Genomic DNA, 22,005 nt, shown 5'->3' with positions numbered 1-22,005 from the left:
TCTTCCCTCTGTTCCAATCTGGGTTCGCTGCCATCCAGATGACAAAAGCGTTATACACCGAGATGTCCAAGATGTGGAAGAATATCACAAGTGGCCAGCGTAGGGTTCTTCTTTTGCAGCTGTAGCCAGTTACCAGCTTGTCTAAATTGTCCACCCCTCCTTTTGTGGCATTATCATTTCTGTTTTTTTTATGTTCCTGGCCACATATTCTCCCACCCCTATGCAGCATACTCACGAGTATCACATTTTTGCCTTTCTTTGGCACGTAGGACACGTCAGCACAAACTTAGAGGAATTAATAGGCCTGAGGTGGGAGCTCGGGCTTGATTTTTTGTACTGTTCCTACCACCGTCAGCTTCCTCATGGAGCTCCTGTCCCAGCTTGTGCTTAGTAAAAAGGTATTGCATATGATGTGGCCACGGAGTCCTTGTGTCACATCCAAGACAACCCGCATCCCTTGGTTCTTCTTAGGGGCTCCTCCATCTGACTTACCTGTATATACTTGAAAGTTCCACGCATATGATGAAGCAGCATCACAGGCAGCCCAGATCCTGATTCCATATTTCACGGGTTTAGACGGTATGTACTGCCTGAAGGGGGACCGGCCCCTAAATGGCATAAGCTGTTCATCAACAGTAACGTTGGGCACAGGGTTGTAAAACAGGGGAAGGCGGTCCACCCACATGTCTCACATTGACTTGATTGCAGCTAGCTTGTCTATCTGCAGTCGAGCTGGTCCGGCGTCTCGGTTATCGAAGCGGATAATCCTGGATATAATGTGGATGTTTTCCAGACATTGTTGCACAGAAAAGTTCTCTGCCAGTTTCTGCATCCCACAGGGATTCTGTGGATTTCCATTGGATCTGAAAACACGAGCAATGATAAGAACCCCAAAGTATGCATGCAAACGAGTTTGTTCCTTCTCCTTCCATCTCTCTCCAAAAACACCCCTTCCCTCCAAATTAGTGCAGTGCAGACTGATTTTCTAGATAGTCTTCTTTTGAACTGTTCATCCCAGACACGATGTCCTGCACATGAGTAACCACCATCCACGTAGGCCCTGGTTGCTTCCTTATCACATTGGCAGCCATGCAGGGTGGGCTCACTCCTTGGGCAAGAAGACCATTAAAATGTCAATTTTTTACATCCATATTTATCCAGCTCATCAGCAGCCTGCAGGAGATTGCTGACACACACACACACACACACACACACACACACACACACTTTTATTACCCTCGGGTCCAGTGGACCATTACAGAAAATGAGCCAAAGCCAGGTTGAAAAAAATATATTAAATTGTAATAATTTCTCTTTTAGTAAACATTGAAAATGGGTCCCACAGACCCAAACACCAGGGTTAATCGTTTGAAACCTGAATGTTTTACTTCATATTATGTGCCAGGTCTTACCTTGCTTGAAAATAAAAACAGAGGCAATTATTTTATAAAGACTTCATAGGATGTGCACGAGTTTCAAGTTTGGGAATGCATACAATTTATCCTACCATTTCTACTGATCTGCGTGCCAGTTATGATTTTCATTTGCGCATTGTTGTGGAACAGTTTCATTTCAATCATGTTTTTGTTTCTCTAAATCAGTCACATGGTTAATCATAAAAATCTTAATTACAATTATATAAAAATCAAAGTAAAAATTAAACTAACTGCAGGAGCACCAGCCTCTGCCATATGGACACTGATAAACTGTGATCATTGGTGGCTAAATAGCTTAAATGAGCGCATGGAACTCAGACGGTCAATGCAGCCATTGGCCTATAACGTCCACTGTCAGCAAGTAAAAATACATAAACCCGACAAATAAAAACGGTAGAAAATTAAAGGATTAAAATTCAATTTCTTTCAATCATATTCATCTCTCTACAGCCCATCTGCCTTGACCTATTGCTAGTGAAGTACAACATTGTATCAAATCAACTGGATCAGGCCTGAAGCTGTCTCTAGCGAACTTAGAACATTGTATCAAGTAGCCTATTCCGGCCCCCAGAGTTTTGTGTGCAAGGGAAAGGTGATTTAGAATGCTGATTATCCCATATATGCAGTGAAAACAATGTTCACGCTAAACTGCGCATGTGCGCTGCGCACCTCCTCCAGGACTGCTGTGCAACAGAAATGCCAGGCCACGCCGACTCAAGACTGAATTTCACTGAGTTCGCCCCATTAATTTGCACTCTGTGTATAATTTTATTGGTGGGCTAGCCCATGAGCAGCCTTTCAATCACCCGAGAGTGAATGCACTTTTCAGATCAGTTCAGAGCGCAGAGTCGCATGTGCACATTTGTTGACATTCTTTGCTAGTTACCGAGTTATTAGTCCAGTTATAGATAAGTATAGGTCAGCAATCAAATCCAATTGTATTTGTCACATGCGCCGAATACAACAGCTGTAGACCTTACTGTGAAATGCTTACTAACGAGCCAATAATGCAGTTCAGAAAAAGTAGAACTTTGAGGATCTGAGGACTCATGCCAGATTTTTTCAGTCTCCTGAAGGGGAATAGGCATTGCTGTGCCCTCTTCACTACTGTGTTGGTGTGTTTGGACCATGATAGTTTGTTGGTGATGTGGACCAACCTGCTCCACTACAGCCCCTTTTCCTGTAGTCCACGATCATCTCCTTTGTCTTGATCACATTGAGGTAAAGGTTGTTGTCCTGGCACGACACTCCCTATAGGCTGTCTCATCGTTATCGGTGATCAGGCCACTGTTGTCGTCGGCAAACTTAATCATGGTGTTGGAGTCGTGCCTGGTGGTGCAGTCATGAGTGAACAGGGAATACAGGAGGGGGCTGAGCACGCAACCCTGAGGGGCCCTCGTGTTGAGGATCAGTGAGGCAGATGTGTTGTTACCTACCCTTACCCCCTGGGGATGGCCCCTCAGGATGTGCAGATGCAGAGGGAGGTGTTTAGTCCCAGGGTCCTTAGCTTATTGATGAGCTTTGAGGGCACTATGGTGTTGAACGCTGAGCTGTAGTCAATGAATAGCATTCTCATAGGTATTCCTTTTGTCCAGGTGTGAAAGGGCAGTGTGGCGTGCAATAGAGATTGCATCATCTGTGGATCTGTTGAGGCGGTATGCAAATTGGAGTGGGTCTAAGTTTTCTGGCATGATGGTGTTGATATGAGCAATGACCAGCCTTTCAAAGCACTTCATGGCTACAGACGTGAGTGCTATAGGTCGGTAGTCATTTAGGCAGGTTACCTTGGTGTTCATGGGCACAGGGACTATGGTGGTCTGCATGAAACATGTAGGTATTACAGATTTGACCAGGTACATGTTGAACATGTCAGTGAAGACACTTGCCAGTTGGTCAGTGCATGCTCAGAGTACACGTCCTGATAATCCGTCTGGCCTTGCAAATGTTGACCTGTTTAAAATCTCTTACCTCGGCTACAGCGAGCGTGATCACACAGTCTTCCGGAACAGCTGGTGCGCTCATGCATGCTTCAGTGTTGCTTGCCTCGAAGCGTGCATAGAAGTCATTTATCTCGTCTGGTAGGCTTATGTCACAGGGCAGCATGCGGCTGGGCTTCCCTTTGTAGTCCGTAAAAGTTTGCAAGCCCTGCCACATCCGACGAGCGTCAGAGCCGGCGTTAGGGAAGCACATTTTGGGGAATATTCAGAGGTGCAAACTTTCCATTAATTCCCATATATTCCCGTTAATTCCCAAGGAAATGCATGCAAATTAATATTAATACCATTCAAATGTAGATGTCTTTTGCATTGGATATATTTACCATATCATATGGAGACAGAAACATAAACCTTATCGTAAGTAGACAATTGCAAATGATTAAATCCTTCCAATAGAAATAAAAAACAATTTAGTTAAGAATTAAACTTTAATTAAATGAGTTGACCCTTCACATTGGATGATTTCACTGAACAACAAAATAAAGGGAATATTGAATGATCCATCGCATCTCCCAAAAACGTTTTCAACATACATCGGTAAAATGATAGTCTAGAAACTAAAGCCTTGGTTGTCTTCCTCTCAGGCTTCCATGTCTTCTCCCTGGACCTCCTCAATATCCACCTCTTTAACATCAGATTCTGAGGCCTCATCTTCACTGTCACTTTCCAACCTTGTTGAGGATGGATCGTTGTCAGGCTCAAAAAGCCTCAAATTTGCGTGGATGGCCACCTATTTTTCAACCCTTGTATTGGTTGCATGCTTTGGTGTGTGTGTGTTCCCAAACAAGGACCAGTTGCGCTCGGAGGCAGCTGATGTTGGGGCGGCAGATAGCCTAGTGGTTAGAGCATTGGACTAGTAAACGAAAGGTTGCAAGACAAGGTAAGAATCTGTCGTTCTGCCCCTGAACAAGGCACTTACCCCACTGTTCCTTGGTCGTCATTGAAAATAAGAATTTGTTCTTAACTGACTTGCCTAGTTAAATAAAGGTACAATAAATGTTGGGATTTGGAGGATGGCGACAACAAGGGAAAGAGCCTCAGATCCACAAAGTCCCTTCCACCATGTGGCTGATGAGATATATTGGCACAACTGCCATATTGCATCTCCATCCCAATGCCCTTGCTTGGAAGTGTACTTCGCCAGACTGCCAAGAACCTTGCTCTCATTCAGGCCAAGGTGGCGAGACACGGTAGTGATGACACCATAGGCCTTGTTGATCTCCGCACCAGACAGGATGCTCTTGCCAGCATACGGATTTCTTTGCTTATAGAGTCTGATAAACAGAGAGGATGACAATCCGTGCAATGTTCTACTGCTATAGGTTTCAGGAGTTTTAGGCTGCTTAACACTCTCTCCCAGGAGGATCCTCTTGATGGGGCTGTCTATATCGGCAGACTGTGATATGGCCATTTCTTGGAGACACTCCTTCCCCTCCAGGACTGTCAAACATGATGACACCACCACCCCAACGGGTGTTGCTGGGCAGCTTCAATGTGGTGCTCTTATTCTTCTCACTTTGCTTGGTGAGGTAGATCGCTGCTATAACTTGATGACCCTTCACATAACTAACCATTTCCTTGGCTCTCTTGTAGAGTGTATCCATTGTTTTCAGTGCCATGATGTCCTTGAGCAGATTCAATGCATGAGCAGCACAGCCAATGGGTGTGGTGTGAGGGTAGGACTCTTCCACTTTAGACCAAGCAGCCTTCATGTTCGCAGCATTGTCTGTCACCAGTGCAAATACCTTCTGTGGTCCAAGGTCATTGATGACTGCCTTCAGCTCATCTGCAATGTAGAGACCGGTGTGTCTGTGCCCTTGTTGAATACTGGTTGAGGGGTGGAGATGATGTAGTTAATTATTCCTTGCCCACGAACATTCGACCACCCATCAAAGATGATTGCAATACAGTGTGCTTTCTCTATGATTTGCTTGACCTTCACTTGAACTCTGTTGAACTCGTCATCCAGCAAATGAGTAGATAAAGCATGTCTGGGTGGAGGGGTGTATGCTGGGTGAAGAACATTCAGAAATCTCTTCCAATACACATTGCCTGTGAGCATCAGAGGTGAACCAGTTGCATACACAGCTCGAGCAAGACATTCATCAGCATTTCTCTGACTAAGTTCCTCCATTGAGTAAATAAAAACGTATGATTCCAGGAGGACCATGAGCGGTTGCTATCGATAATGTTTCTGATTCATAATTTTCACCCCGAAGAGAAGTAGAGGGACTTTGTCAGAGGTTGCTTGTTGTGAGCGCTGAGGGAACTTCATGCACTTGGCCAAATGATTCTGCATCTTTGTTGCATTCTTCACATATGATTTGGCACAGTATTTGCAAATGTACACAGCTTTTCCTTCTACATTAGCTGAGGTGAAATGTCTCTACACATCAGATAGTGCCCGTGGTATTTTCCTGTAAAGATCAGAAAAAAAATGAGTAAAAAAAACCCCAAAACAATTCCATGTACAGATAAATAGTTAAGCAGTTAGATTAAACAACTCCTTTGTAAGATAAATGTTTTAAAATATAACACGTATGGAAACAGGTGAATTAACACTCAGTTAGCAGGCTCAAGCAAGCTAAAACCCACATGGTAGCAAAAACTAACTAGCAGAAATTCTTATGTTAGAAATGATTTAAAACACACTTTGCTGTAGGCTACTATTTACTAGTTAACAAATAATCATGTATGTCATGTAAAATATATTCACCCCACCCAGTATTGTAATCAAAACTTACCAGAAAGCATGTAGTCCTTGGCTCCGACAGTGTAGCAGTGTTGGCTCAATAGCATCTCATTAGTGTGCAAGATCTTGAAAAATCAGCTGTACATGTGATGGAAAAGTGCATTGCACATGTGATGGAAGAATGCACTGTGCAGGCAGAGGGTTGCAAGTCCATTGAATTGGGGATAGTTTAACCAAAATATGCCACAAGACCTAGAATTGCCATGTGTCTCTCACAAAAAAGGTTCCCTGCTATAAGCTAACTTTGATGAATTTAAGCAAAATTCCCAAAATTCCGGGGCTTAACTTCCCATGGAAAAAATTATGGAAATCTCACGGAAAGTTTCCGGCCCTTTGCAACCCTAGTCTGCATTGTAGGATTCAATCTTAGTCCTGTATTTATGGTTAGTCTGGAGGGCATAATGGGATTTCTTACAAGTGTCCTGGTTAGAGTTCGCTCTTTGAAAGCTGCAGCTCTAACCGATGTTGCCTGTAATCCATGACTTCTGGTTGGGTTATGTTAGTACGGTCACTGTGGGGACAACGTCATCGATGCACTTATTGATAAAGCCTGTGACCGATGTGGTAGACACCTCAATGCCATCGGATGAGTCCCGGAACATATTCAGTATGTGCTAGCAAAACAGTCCTGTAGCTTAACATCTACGTCATCTGACCACTTTCGTAATTGAGTGAGTCACTGGTACTTCCTGCTTTTGTGTTTGCTTGTAAGCAGGAATCAGGAGGATATAATTATGGTCAGATTTGACAAGGATGAGGGAGAGCTTTGTACGCGTCTCTGTGTGTGGAGTAAAGGTGGTCTAGAGTTTTTTTCCCCCTCTCGTTGCACGTGACATGCTGGTAGAAATTTGATTAGACGGATTTAAGTTTGCCTGCATTAAAGTCCCCAGCTACTAGGAGCCCCGCCTCTGGATGAGCACTGTCTTGTTTGCGTATGGCTTAATACAGCTCGTTGAGTGTGGTCTTAGTGGCAGTATTGGTTTCTGGTGGTAAATAGACAGCTACAAGAAAATATAGATTAAAACTCTCTTGGTAAATAGAGTGGTCTACAGCTTAGAGGGGGATACTCTACCTCAGGCGAGCAAAAACCTAGAGAGTTCCTTAATATTTGAATATGCGACCCGCTGTTGAGAAACACACTGTCACCCTCTTACCGGAGGCAGCTGTTCGGTCTTGCCGATGCACGGAAAACCCAGCCAACTGTATATTATCCATGTCGTTGTTCATCCACAACTTGGTGAAACATAAGACATTGTAATTTTTAATGTCCCGTTGGTAGGATATTCTTTAACGGAGCTCATCCAGTTTATTCTCCAATGATTGCACGTTGGCCAACAAGACAGATGGTAGAGGCGGGTTACTCACCCGCTGACAAATTCTCACAAGGCACCCAGACCTGTGTCCCCAGTATTGGCAACTTCTCTTCATGCGAATGACAGGGATTTGGGCCTTGTCTCGACAAAGCAGTATATCCTTTGCGTCCGACTTGTTAAAGAAAAAATATTTTTCCAGTTCGAGGTGAGTAATCACTCTTCTGATATTCGGAAGCTCTCATAAGAGACGGTGGCAGAAACATTACGTACAAAATAAGTTAGAAACAACGCAAAAAAACACGAAATAGCACAATTGGTTAGGAGCACGTAAAAATGGCAGTCATCTCCTATGGCGCCATTCTTCAATCAGGAGTTACTGCTTCCTACAAGAGCACAAAACGTGCAGAACACATTTTAAGCTGTCTTTGAAAAGCCAGTCAGGTAAAAAGCTTATGTCTTAAATAAAGGGGCAGTGGTGTATTTTGAGACTGGCTTAATTGCATATTCAAGCCTATAGGCAGAGGGGTAGCCTACATTGTCTAATTCTCTGTATGGTAATAATATTACATTTTATTTTGTAAAGTGGTTTCTTGCATCATACAACAAACACAATCCAATGTAATTAACATTCACCGATTTGGCCCACGGTGTCACAGACCAAGTAAAAAAAACATGAATTAATGTCAAGCCCTTCATAATATAAAAATGCCTATTTTTTTTTTTCTTAAGTCTCATGCAATGTAGGCCTGCATTGAACACCACATTGAGGCTACTGTAGACCTTCAGTGAACACCTCATTGAGGCTTCTGTAGACTAAATCATAGAAATCAAAAGCTATTTCCAAATGACTAAAATGTAAATGTATGTGAAAATGTTATTGGATTTAAAAAAAAATATTTCACCTTTATTTAACTAGGTAGGCCAGTTGAGAACAAGTTCTCATTTACAACTGCGACCTGGATTTGCTCCATTGGTTTTGTTGGTAAACCTACATTATGCTCAAATAGCCACAATGCCCCATTGACTACTGTATAAAACTTGAAGGCCACAGCCTCAGTGTTCACTGCAAACGTGCGCCGGAAGCGCAAGTTTCCACTCACAAGACCTCAAATTTGCTCAGTGATGCAAAAAATGAGGGAACATTGATCATCTGATGATATTTTGCTATTTTACACCGAGGCTTAGTGATTATCGAGGGGGAGATTGTTGGAACGATTTTTCTAATAGGCCTACTTTGAGGTACTATTAGGCTACCATTCGAAATGGCTGTTAAAAAAACAGACTTCGTTAACTTACTGTGTGAGGTGAAGAAGAAAAAAAATTGTGAGAAGCTCAGCTTATTTAGCGGTGGACGTGGTGAGTTAAGACAATCAGAAATCAAACATCCCCAAATGGGAACTTGACTACATTTATGCTCAGCAAGCCAGGTAGGCTACTTCTAGGCGTGCTCAGGCATGTGCTCTCTCCTTCAACATGAACAAGACAGAGAAACCAGACCCATGATCATTGCTCACATGGAGCACTCCAAACAAAAGACAATGAAAAACTGTCATAAATTGTGGTTATGAAATAAACCAAAACTTGTTTCTCACAAGTGTAGCAGGTTGTGAACTCTACAAAACAATGTTTCCACTCCGAGAATGGTAAATAACTGTAGGCCTAATTAGTAATACAACGTATTAACACAAATAAAAAAGGGGTGAAGGTGATGCGTCTCAAATTTGTGATGCGTCTCAAAAGTTGTGAGCTCTCCAATCTGTTTTATTTGATTGTCACTGTCTCAGGATATCAGCCTTGTGAACCCATTTTGTATCTTATCATAATGGCATGCGTCACCAATTGAGCCATAGGCCTACAGTATGATGGCATTACTGGCCTAATGGGCATGTACACTGTCATTGTACATCTGAAGCAGAGAATAACTAAACTCATATCATTTTCATATTGTTGAGCTAGTTATATGTTCAATTTAAAATGAAACCAGCAGATAATGTATATGAGGCTAAACATAAGCCAGATTTTCTACATGATTTTTCTGACATTCAAATCCATCCCTTGTATTGTAGGTATTGTACAAATAAGGCACTGGCAATTTGTAAGCTAATTTAAAATAATTCAAAAGCAAAATAATGGTGCGTGGGAATGTTCTAATTCTACTTTGTTAATTTGCTGAGAATGACTTAAGAAAACAGACAAAATCAGAAGGTCAACGGCATGGATGAGGACTGCAGAGATTGTTGGTGGGTGAAGTGAAATGTAAGTCAAAGCTACAATTTCTGTGACCCAAAGTACCCATTCATGTGCATGTTACATGTAGGCCTATGTATTTACAGGAAGTGAGCTATAATCCTCAATTTCATGACACAGGTATAATAAAAGAGCAATAAGCTATAATATACTTGACAAAAATAGAAAACGCAACATGTAACAATTTCAACGATTTTACTGAGTTAAAGTTAACGTAAGGAAATAAATCAATTGAAATGAATTCATTAGGCCCGAATATATGGATATCACATGACTGGGCAGGGGCACAGCATGGGTGGACATGGGAGGGCATAGGGCCCACCCACTGGGGAGCCAGGGCCCACCCGGTCATAATGAGTTTATCCCAACAAAAGCGCTTTTCTACAGACATACTCTTCAGCTTCAAAGGTAGAGAAATGAACATTAAATTATCTGGCAACAGCTCTGGTGGACATTCCTGCAGTCAGCATGCCAACTGCATGCACGCCAATTGCACGCTCCCTCAAAACTTGAGACTAGAGGTCGACCGATTATGTTTTTTCAACGCCGATACCGATACAGATTATTGGATGGCCAAAAACATCCAATGCCGATTAACCTCTCTCGGGTATGTGGGACGATTTCGTCCCACCTACGTAACAGCTACTGAAATTCCAGTGGCGCGATTTTTGAATCGTTAGAAATACTATTACTTCAATTTCTCAAACATATGACTATTTTACAGCTATTTAAAGACAAGAATCTCGTTAATCTAACCCCACTGTCCGATTTCAAAAAGGCTTTACAACGAAAGCAAAACATTAGATTATGTCAGCAGAGTGCCCAGCCAGAAAAAAATCAGACAGCCATTTTTCAAGCTAGCATATCATGTCACATAAACCCAAACCACAGCTAAATGCAGCACTAACCTTTGATGATCTTCATCAGATGACACACCTAGGACATTGTGTTATACAATACATGCATGTCTGTTCAATCAAGTTCATATTTATATCAAAAAACAGCTTTTTGCATTAGCATGTGACGTTCAGAAAAAGCATAACCCCCGCAAACTTCCGGGGAATTTACTAACAGTTTGCTAAATTACTCACGATAAACGTTCACAAAAAGCATAACAATTATTTTAAGAATTATAGATACATTACTCCTCTATGCACTCGATATGTCCGATTTTAAAATAGCTTTTCGGATGAAGCACATTTTGCAATAATCTAAGTACATAGCCCGGCATTACAGGGCTAGCTATTTAGATACCCACCCAGGTCAGCCTCCACCAAAATCACATTTCCTATAAGAAAAATGTTCTTACCTTGCTTGTTCTTCATCAGAATACACTGCCAGGACTTCTACTTCAATAACAAATGTTGGTTTGGTCCCAAATAATCCATCGTTATATCCAAACAGCGACGTTTTGTTCGTGAGTTCTAGACACTATCAGAATGCTTCTTCACGGTCCCGCGCATGGCGCATTGGCGTGTGAAAAATGTCTAAATATTCCATTACCGTACTTCGAAGCATGTCAACCGCTGTTTAAAACCAATTTTTATGCCATTCAACTCGTAGATAAGTGATAATATTCCGACCGGGAGTATGCATTGAGCCTAAACAGCCGAATAAAATTTCTCCTCAGAAGCGACTCATGCACGCGCCTCATTCAAAGGTCCTCGGAGCAGCCACTTACAAAAGGTGATAATGTGTTTCAGCCTGAGGCTCCCTCGTAAACCTTCAGTTATTTCCCGGGCTCTGAGAGCCTATCGGAGCCCTGGGAATTGTCACGTTACAGCTAAGATCCTTACTTTTCAATAAAAAGATGCAAGACGCACGACTCCTTGTCAGACAGGGTACTTCCTGCTTGAAACCTTGTCAGGTTTTTGCCTGCCATAGGAGTTCTGTTATACTCACAGACACCATTCAAACAGTTTTAGAAAATTCAGAGTGTTTTCTATCCAAACCTGAACAATAATATGCATATTCTAGCTTCTGAGTTGGTGTAGGAGGCAGTTAAAAATGGGAACATATTTTTTCCAAAATTCTCAATACTGCCCCCTAGCCCAGACAGGTTAATCGGCCGATTTTTTTTAGATTTATTTGTAATAATGACAATTACAACAATACTTAATACTTATTTTAACTTAATATAATACATAAATAAAATCAATTTAGCCTCAAATAAATAATGAAACATGTTCAATTTGGTTTAAATAATGCAAAAACAAAGTGTTGGAGAAGAAAGTAAAAGTGCAATATGTGCCATGTAAGAAAGCTAACGTTTAAGTTCCTTGCTCAGAACATGAGAACATATGAAAGCCGGTGGTTCCTTTTAACATGAGTCTTTAATATTCCCAGGTAAGAAGTTTTAGGTTGTAGTTATTATAGGACTATTTCTCTCTATACGATTTGTATTTCATATACCTTTGACTATTGGATGTTCTTATAGGCACTTTAGTATTGCCAGTGTAACAGTATAGCTTCCGTCCCTCTCCTCGCTCCTACCTGGGCTCGAACCAGGAACACATCGACAACAGCCACCCTCGAAGCAGCGTTACCCATGCAGAGGAAGGGAAAAAACTACTCCAAGTCTCAGAGCGAGTGATGTTTGAAATGCTATTAGCGGGCACTCGCTAACTAGCTAGCCATTTCACATTGGTTACACCAGCCTAATCTTGGGAGTTGATAGGCTTGAAGTCATAAACAGCGCAAAGCATTGCGAAGAGCTGCTGGCAAAATGCACGAAAGTGCTGTTTGAATGAATGCTTACGAGCGTGCTGGTGCCTACCACTGCTCAGTCAGACTGCTCTATCAAATCATAGACTTAATTATAATATAATAAACACACAGAAATACGAGCCTTAGGTCATTAATATGGTCGAATCTGGAAACTATCATCTCGAAAACAAAACGTTTTTCAGTAAAAACGTTCTTTCAGTGAAATATGGAAGCGGTCTGTATTTTATCTAACGGGTGGCATCCCTAAGTCGAAATATTCCTGTTACATTGACAACCTTCAATGGTATGTCATAATTACGTAAAATTCTGGCAAATTAGTTCGCAACGAGCCAGGCGGTCGAAACGGTTGCATATCACATGACTCTGTGTGCAATGAATGCAAGAGAACTGACACAATTTCATGTTAGCAGGCAATATTAACCTGTTGGGGCTAGGGGGCAGTATTTGCACAGCCGGATAAAAAACGTACCCGATTTAAACTGGCTACTACTCTTGCCCAGAAACGAGAATATGCATATAATTTGTCGATTTGGATAGAAAACACTCTAAAGTGTCTAAAACTGTTTGAATGGTGTCTGTGAGTATAACAGAACTCATATGGCAGGCCAAAACCTGAGAAGATTCCATGCAGGAAGTGCCCTGTTGACAATTTGTCGTCCTTCTGTTGCATCTCTATCGACATTAAAGCATCTGTGTTGTTACGTGACACTTTCTAAGGCTTCCATTGGCTCTCTAAAGCGTTCAGAAAGCGGAATGATGCGTCTCCTGTCTCTGGGCAAAGTACAGCAGCAGAGTTTGTAAGTGGCCTGCCTGGGGACAGTGAGACTGAGATGCGCGTTCACGAGACTTCTCAATTTTTTTCTTTTAGTCTTTGAATGAATACAACGTCGTCCGGTTGGAATATTATCGCTATTTTACGAGAAAAATAGCATAAAAATGGATTTTAAACAGCGTTTGACATGCTTCTAAGTACGGTAATGGAATATTTTGATTTTTTTTGTCACGAAATGCGCTTGCGCATTACCCTTCGGATAGTGAAGTTATAGCATTTATGAGGTATTTGTATTTCGCGCCACGCGATTCCACTGGCTGTTGACTAGGGTGTGACGCAAACATCCCACTGGCCCAGAGAGGTTAACTACACATGGTTGATGATATTACTATTTTATCTAGCTTGTCCTGCGTTGCATATAAATCGATGCGGTGACTTAATTTCTCATCGAATCATAGCCTACTTCGCCAAACGGGTGATGATTTAGCACTGTCGTTGCACCTAACCATAAACATCAATGCCTTGCTTTAAAATCAATACACAAGTATGTTTTTTTTAAACCTGCATATTTAGTTAATATTGCCTGCTAACATGAATTTCTTATAACTAGGGAAACTGTATCACTTCTCTTGCGTTCCGTGCAAGCAGTCAGGGAAAATGCAGCCGTTTGGGCCGCCTGGCTCATTGCAAACTGTGTGAAGTCCATTTATTCCTAACAAAGGCCGTAATTAATTTGCCAGAATTGTACATAATTATGACATAACATTGAAGGTTGTACAATGTAACAGCAATATTTATACTTAGGGATGCCACTCGCCAGATAAAATTATCTTGGCAAAGGAGACATGCTCATTTACAGGGACGTAAACAAATTGTTGCACAACATTGTAGAGAAATAAGCTTTTTGTGCGTATGGAAGGTTCCTGGGATCTTTTATTTCAGCTCATTAAACCTGGGACCAACACTTTACATGTTGCGTTCATATTTTTGTTCAGTATATGAGAATCAATGTTAGGATACCCTAATACACTAGGTAGCATTATACATGGAAAATGAATGCTTTGTGTATCATTTACAATGTGTGTGTTACTTGTGATTTCTATCCTTTGGTGGGCAAATTTAATTGTCAATACATTCATAAATGGTAGCTTTGATCACAATTTTGAGGTTTAGGTTGATCAATGTTCATGGCTAGCTAGCAGCACAAGCAAACATTGTTGTTAGTGCCCAGCAATTAGTGCTTTGAGGTCCGCTTTGGTTTCAGTTCGAATTTTTATTTTTATTTAGGTTGAATGCTGTAACACAGAATAAAAACAACTAATACAAAAGTCACATTATGGTAGTGACTAACCATTACTGCTTATCAACCATCATTTATTCACATGACTTTAATAAAACATTTCAGTTGTTAGTTTTATTTGATGATTATTACTTAATTCCAAGTCATCATCCCATCTCCTTAGAGCTACTACCCATGTTGTCTGGAAAAAAAACTATTTTAGTAGTTCTTCAAAGTAAATAAAGCAACCTTTTATGACTGCTGAATACCAACTATCAATCACTTTGAGCAGGTATTTTCAGGTAGAAATACCTTGTGAAGTAACAGGTGCTCTCTATATCCCCTCACAATCACGCATTATTTTGTCTCTTCCATAGCAGGCCTAAAAGAAACACTGACCAGACATGTAGATGTGCAATGGATTATGGTCATTGTAGGAAATTATGCACTTAAACTTTGTAGAATATTGGCCTGTTGGAAACTATAACTCCCTACAACAGTGCACAGTTTGGCTGGATCTGATTTCTCAAGAGAAACTGTGCAATTTGCACATTGAAATCACAGAAAAAAACATGTACAAAATGGAATTCAAATAACTGAACCAACATTGGTCAATTAGTTATTTAAAAAACTAAAAATAACCTGAATTTAGGGTAATCACTCAGCACTAATTGTTGTGCAAATCTCTCTTCACTCACAATCCTCCTCCATGCTATTTACCTTCTGATTTTGTCTCTGTATTCTATCTAGCAAATTGACATAACATAGAATTGAAAACCCAGACACTGCGATGATTGGCCGTCCTCCATCATTTTTAGTTTTGCTTGACCTGAACAAATGACAGACGGAACGGTTTCATGAACTGAAGATTTTCAAGCTAACATTTGCTCCTCACCTGATTGGTTAACGGCATAACGTAGAGCAGAGCTTAAGGCCTTGATCACACCGACAGTGAACCCTTTTGTTTATTATTTACTTCACTTGCTTTGGCAATGTGAACATGTGTTTCCCATGCCAATAAAGCCCTTGAATTGATAGGGCAAAATGGTCAAGCAGCATCATCTAGATGTGTGTACAACAAAGGTTCAACACTCACCTTCTGCTACCATTTATGTCAAGCAGTTTATATGAACGCTCTGTAACGCTGCAAGGCAAACGCAGCGTTCCATTGGAAATGAATGTACTTACGGTATACCAAAATGCATGACCTGTCGGTGTGATCGAGGCGTAACTTTATATAATGCTTGGCTTGTAGCGTTCTCGCCGCACACCTTCCCACAACCCCCAGCGCTTTGCACCGCGTGCCCCCAAAATGAATACGGGAGGAACCTCGTCTGACGAATTCGGAAGTGGTGAAAACTCTATGTAAGCCGGATTAATATCGAAAACACAACATTCCCATACATAGATAAGATTACGCGTTCCCTTCCTTGAGCCCACTCCTCTCTTTGTTCATGTTTAGGCTGTTGTTTTGTTTTGCGACTTTGGGTCCTGAAAGAGCTATATAACTAAGTCCCATGTACTACTACATGCCGGTAAATCTACACAGAAGCAGCTAGTAATTCAAGGCAATAAATTAGCTAGCCTAGCTCACCCGGTTAGTTGTTCAAACGGGCCGATTATAAGATAAATAATGGCATGTTACTTGTTAGCTATAAGCTAACGTTAGCTAGTCTCCCCTAACTTGGCTTGACTGAGCGTCAACGCTGTGGGACGGCTATGCTAGCTAACGTTACTTCACGTGGAGAAGAAGCCGTCCGCCACTCATCTAGCCGGTGGCATTTTAAAGTGTACGAGATCCACACACCCTCTCCATTCATTTACAGTCTCTTACCCGTGATATATTCGAACACTTCGGTGTCAATTTCGGGAAACTCGCTCTTCAGAATATCCACGTATGTCGCCATGATACACCGGCTCAGCCACAAGAACAGCGCATGTGCCCACAATATGCGACAAGGTATGTCCTCAAACTATGCATTATGGGTATTGTAGTATTTTCTATGCGATATTTTGCTCCCATTTTTACCTCTCTTATGTATTCACATTACATTCCCCCAAATAAGAGTAGTTGTTTTGGGCTGTTATTGCATCCCACGATTAAATCGGGGAAGGGACTGTGGGATCATTATTTGTTTTAAATAATGTAATATGCCTGGGAGATATGTATACTGTAGCTAAGAAAGTAATACTAAGGGTATGTTGTGTAGTAAGCGGTTAGTAGCCCATGTGCCTCACCTTAATCATTTGGTCCCTTTCCCCCTCATAACTTAGCCTACTGTTCTGACTTGGTGTTGCCTATAGCCTGTTTTAGAGAAATGTCATCATCAAATATTGTAAGAGCTTTCATTGTCTGCTTATATACACCTTTATTTAATATATGGTTCTGACTTAGTGTACAGGGAGAATACTGTAAGAACGGCCCATGTTCTGAATTCTGTCGCTGTACATTTCAAAAGTGCTGAACAAATAGTTATTTTGACTATGTCCGTCTTAGCTCGCTCATTAAAGTTTTAATCGAAATTACGGATTGCCTCTTATCTGCTCATCTTTCCCTTATGCCATAGTTTGTACATCTCAATTGTCAGTAGAAATCACAGTTATTTAAGCAAGTCAGCTATATCAGCTATGTTTTTTTTTTTAAAGGCAGTAAATGAGGCTGAATGAACTGTTTCCCTGCCAGACAAGGCTCCGCTGATAGACCGGTGTAGCGGTGATAAGGAATAATTACATGGTGCTGAAAAGAAAGCTCTGCTGTTGGGACAGAGCTGCTCTGACAGCTGGTGCTTAAAGTTTGTGAGGGAGATATGAGTCTCCAGCTTCAGTGATTTTTTTTTGCAGTTCATTCCAGTCATTGGCAGCAGAGAACTGGAAGGAAAGGTGGCCAAAGGAGGAATTGGCTTTGGGGGTGACCAGTGAAATATACCTGCTGGAGCGCGTGCTATGGGTGGGTGCTGCTATGGTGACCAGTGAGCTGAGATAAGGCGGGGCTTTACCTAGCAAAGACTTATAGATGACCTGGAGCCAGTGGGTGACGAATATGAAACGAGGGCCAGCCAACGAGAGCATACAGGTCGCAGCGGTGGGTAGTATATGGGGCTTTGGTGACAAAACAGATGGCACTGTGATAGACTGCATCCAATTTGCTGAGTAGATCATTGGAGGCTATTTTGTAAATGACATTGCCGAAGTCAAGGATTGGTAGGATAGTTTTACGAGGGTATGTTTGGCAGCATGAGTGAAGGATGCTTTGTTTGCGAAATAGGAAGCCGATTATAGATTTAATTTTGGATTGGAGATGCTTAATGTGAGTCTGGAAGGAGAGTTTACAGTCTAACCAGAGACCTAGGTATTTGTAGTTGTCCACATATTCTAAGTCAGAACCGTCCAGAGTAGTGATGCTAGATGGGCAGGCAGGTGTGTGCAGCAATAGGTTGAAGAGCATGCATTTAGTTTTACTTGCATTTAAGAGCAGTTGGTGGCCACGGAAGGAGAGTTGTATGGCATTGAAGCTCGTCTGGAGGATAGTTAACACAGTGTCCAAAGAAGGGCCAGAAATATATAGAATGATGTCGTCTGCGTAGAGGTGGATCAGAGAATCACCAGCAGCAAGAGCGACATCATTGATGTATACAGAGAAAAGGGTCGGCCCGAGGATTGAACCCTGTGACACCCCCATAGAGACTGCCAGAGGTCCGGACAACAGGTCCTCCGATTTGACACACTGAATTCTGTCTGAGAAGTAGTTGGTGAACCAGGCGAGGCAGTCATTTGAGAAACCAAGGCTTTTGAGTCTGCCGATAAGAATGTGGTGATTGACAGAGTGGAAAGCCTTGGCCAGGTCGATGAATACATCTGCACAGTATTGTCTCTTATCGATGGCAGTTAAGATATTGTTTAGGACCTTGAGCGTGGCTGAGGTGCACCCATGACCAGCTCGGAAACCAGATTGCAGAGCGGAGAAGGTACGGTGGGATTCGAAATGGTCGGTAATCTGTTTGTTAACTTGGCTTTCGAAGACCTTAGAAAGACAGGGTAGGATAGATATAGGTCTGTAGCAGTTTGGGTCTAGAGTGTCACCCCCTTTGAAGAGGGGGATGACCGCAGCAGCTTTCCAATCTTTGGGGATCTCAGACAATACTAAAGAGAGGTTGAACAGTCTAGTAATAGGAGTTGCAACAAGTTCGGCGGATAATTTTAGAGAGGGTCCAGATTGTCTAGCTCAGCTGATTTGTACGGGTCCAGATTATCAGCTCTTTCAGAACATCAGCTTTCTGGATTTGGGTGAAGGAGAAATGGGGAGGCTTGGGCAGGTTCCTGTGGGGGGGGTGCAGGGCTGTTGACCGGGGTAGGGGTAGCCAGGTGGAAAGCATGGCCAGCCTTAGAGAAATGCTTATTGAAATTCTCAATTATAGTGGATTTATCAGTGGTAACAGTGTTTCCTAGCCTCAGTGCAGTGGGGAGCTGGGAGGAGGTGCTCTTATTTTCCATGGACTTTACAGTGTCCCAGAACTTTTTGGAGTTTGTGCTACAGGATGGAAATTTCTGTTTGAAAAAGCTAGCCTTTGCTTTCCTAACTGCCTGTGTATATTGGTTCCTAACTTCCCTGAAATGTTGCATATCGTGGGGGCTTTTCGATGCTAATGCTGTACGCCACAGGATGTTTTCATGCTGGTCAAGGGCAGTCAGGTCTGGAGTGAACCAAGGGCTATATCTGTTCCTGGTTAAAAAAAAATTTGAATGGGGCATGCTTATTTAAGATGGTGAGGAAAGCACTTTTAAAGAATAACCAGGCATCCTCTACTGACGGGATGAGGTCAATATCCTTCCAGGATACCCGGGCCAGGTCGATTAGAAAGGCCTGCTCGCTAAAGTGTTTTAGGGAGCGTTTGACAGTGATGGGGGTGAGCGTTTAACCGCAGACCCATTATGGACGCAGGCAATGAGGCAGTGATCGCTGAGATCCTGGTTGAAGACAGCAGAGGTGTATTTGGAGGGCAGGTTGGTTAGGATGATATCTATGAGGGTGAGAGCGCATGGGGAATGGGAGTGGAGCTAGGCACTGCAGGGCCTGGATTAACCTCTACATCACCAGAGGAGTAGGATAAGGGTACGGCTAAAGGCTATAAGGACAGGTCGTCTAGTACATTTGGAATAGAGAGTAAAAGGAGCAGGTTTCTGGGCACGATAGAATAGATTCATCTTGTTACTGATACCATGTCTTGTTTTGAGGTGTTTTGAAGGATTTCATGTCAATGCTAATATTTCGCAAATTCGCTAGCTTGCTGATCAACAACTGTAACGATGTATCTGAGAGACAAGTGCTCATTGTGTAAATGTATTTATGTTTTCAATAAACACTGGAGACTAAATATAGTTTACATGTTGTCAACCCCGCCTGTTTTGCCCATAGTTGCTTATGAGTCAGTTTTGTTATTATTGTTATTCTTCTGTGGATTTTTTATGGCGGGTGGCAACCAACTTTAAGGTGCATTTCCGTCACCAACTGGATTGGAGTGTGGACCATGGACGGAAGGTCTAAATCCTACCTGATATTCTCGTCTCCCTACTTTCCCTGAAGATTTCCCCAGCAGTTCACTTAATCTTGGCTCTTCAACTCCATTACTACTCAAATCTAATAACAATCACTCCCTTTCCCTCCCATATTTCTGGCACTGAAATAGAACGTCTCAATCTCCTCCTGACAATGGACACGCCTCCAGTCTGATGTTTCCTGGCCATTTTCAATATATTATTGAGCCTTGTGTGTCCCAGTCTCAGCCTTGTGATGACACTTTCCTCCCTTCTCATTACACTTTCCTCCCTTCTCTCTCAGCCTGATGACCTCCCTGCTCCCACCTTTTCCTGAATCTTATACAGGTCTCTTCCCTTTCCCTCCCTTTTCCACAACAACTCTTGCCATTTGTTTTTAACCACTGTTTTTATCAAACCCTTGGTGTCTGCTTTACTGATTGACCATTCCAATTCAACATTAGGATGTTTAAGAGCCTGCTTGGCGATAACATTCACCTCACCATTTCCCTCAACTCCCACATGAGCTGGTACCATCTGTCTCACCCTATATACTGTAAGCACTGCAAAACCTCATACAATACATCCTGTCTGCTCCAAGACACAAATTAATTTAAGCTCATCAGTGCTTCAAAGGAGTCAGACCCTGTCTGGCCTCACCTCCTCTACCCACTCTGCAGCCAAGAGTATGGCCATCAACTCCATTGTGTAAACAGATCAATTATCCGTTGCTCTTTTTGTCACTGCCACTTTAAACTGAGGATGCATCGGTTTTGTTCCTAAACAACCAACCTGTAAATAGAGATCCCTGTCTATAGAGATCAGGCATTCACAAAATTACACTGATTGGCCAGATGGTGTATCTATAACAAGAGAAAATGCTAAATTTGACAGGTCAAGGCCCTAACCCCGTTTGACCTAAAGTCATGAAATTCAGTACATAGGTCCCTCTCCTCACAAAGAACACATTTACCTCAGGCCAGGGACTGATAAGGTCCACCATGATGGATTTTCTGCCATTTTGAATTTTGTGAAAAACACTTAAAATGCTACCAAAGAAAACAATTATATCTGTGACGGTACTCTTCCGGCACCGAACGACCGATCTGCACGAAACTTGATACAGTGCCTTCAGAAAATATTCACACCCCTTGAAGTTTTTCCACATTTTGTTGTTTTACAGGCTGAATTTAAAATTGATTAACTCTTTTGTCACTGGCATACACACAGTACCCTATAATGTCAAAGTGGAATTATGTTTTTCAAAATGTTTACAAATTCAATACAACACATTACTTTGTACCACTCTCCATATTTTCAAGTATAGTGGTGGCTGCATCATGTTATGGGTATGCTTGTAATCATTAAGGACTGGGGAATTTATCAGGATAAAAATGAAACGGAATGGAGCTAAGCACACAGTAAAATCCTAGAGGAAAATATTTTTGTCTGCGTTCCACCAGACACTGGGAAGAATTCACCTTTCAGCAGGACAATAACCTAAAACACAAGGCCTAATCTAATAAATAATCCACTTGAGTTGCTTACCAACAAGACAGTGAATGATCCTGAGTGACAGAGTTACAGTTTTGACAGATTTACTGGAAAATCTATGGCAACTCCTGAAAATGGTTGTCCAGCAATGATCAACAACCAATTTAACAGAACTTGAAGAATTTAAAAAGAATAATGGGCAAATATTGCACAATCCAGGTGTGAAAACTCACAGCTGTAATTGCTACTAAAGGTGCTTTTATAAAGTATTGACTCAGGGGTGTGAATACTTATGTAAATTAGATATTAATGCATTTCATTTTCAATACATTTAGAAAAATGTCTAAACATGTTTTCACTTTTTTATTATGCGGAATTGTTTGTTGATGGGTGAGGAAAAACATCTATTTTATCCATTTTGAATTCAGGCTGTAACACACAAAAATGTGGAATAAG

General features: G+C 41.8%; 1 protein-coding gene across 1 annotated transcript in view; it reads right to left on the bottom strand.

The window, feature by feature from the left end:
- The window catches only part of LOC115205852 (ATP-binding cassette sub-family F member 3), a 41,001-nt gene extending 24,524 nt beyond the window's left edge, over positions 1-16,477 (bottom strand). Inside the window, exon 1 of the mRNA XM_029772236.1 lies at positions 16,358-16,477. Coding sequence (XP_029628096.1) covers positions 16,358-16,430 — 73 coding nt within the window. The 5' untranslated portion in view covers positions 16,431-16,477. The remainder of the gene's footprint in view (positions 1-16,357) is intronic.
- Positions 16,478-22,005: the final 5,528 nt, after the last annotated feature.

Source organism: Salmo trutta, chromosome 13 (genome assembly GCF_901001165.1).
Source record: "Salmo trutta chromosome 13, fSalTru1.1, whole genome shotgun sequence".
Lineage (NCBI taxonomy): Eukaryota > Metazoa > Chordata > Actinopteri > Salmoniformes > Salmonidae > Salmo > Salmo trutta.
Note: the sequence above shows the minus strand (reverse complement) of the source record. Positions and strands in the feature narration are given on the sequence as shown.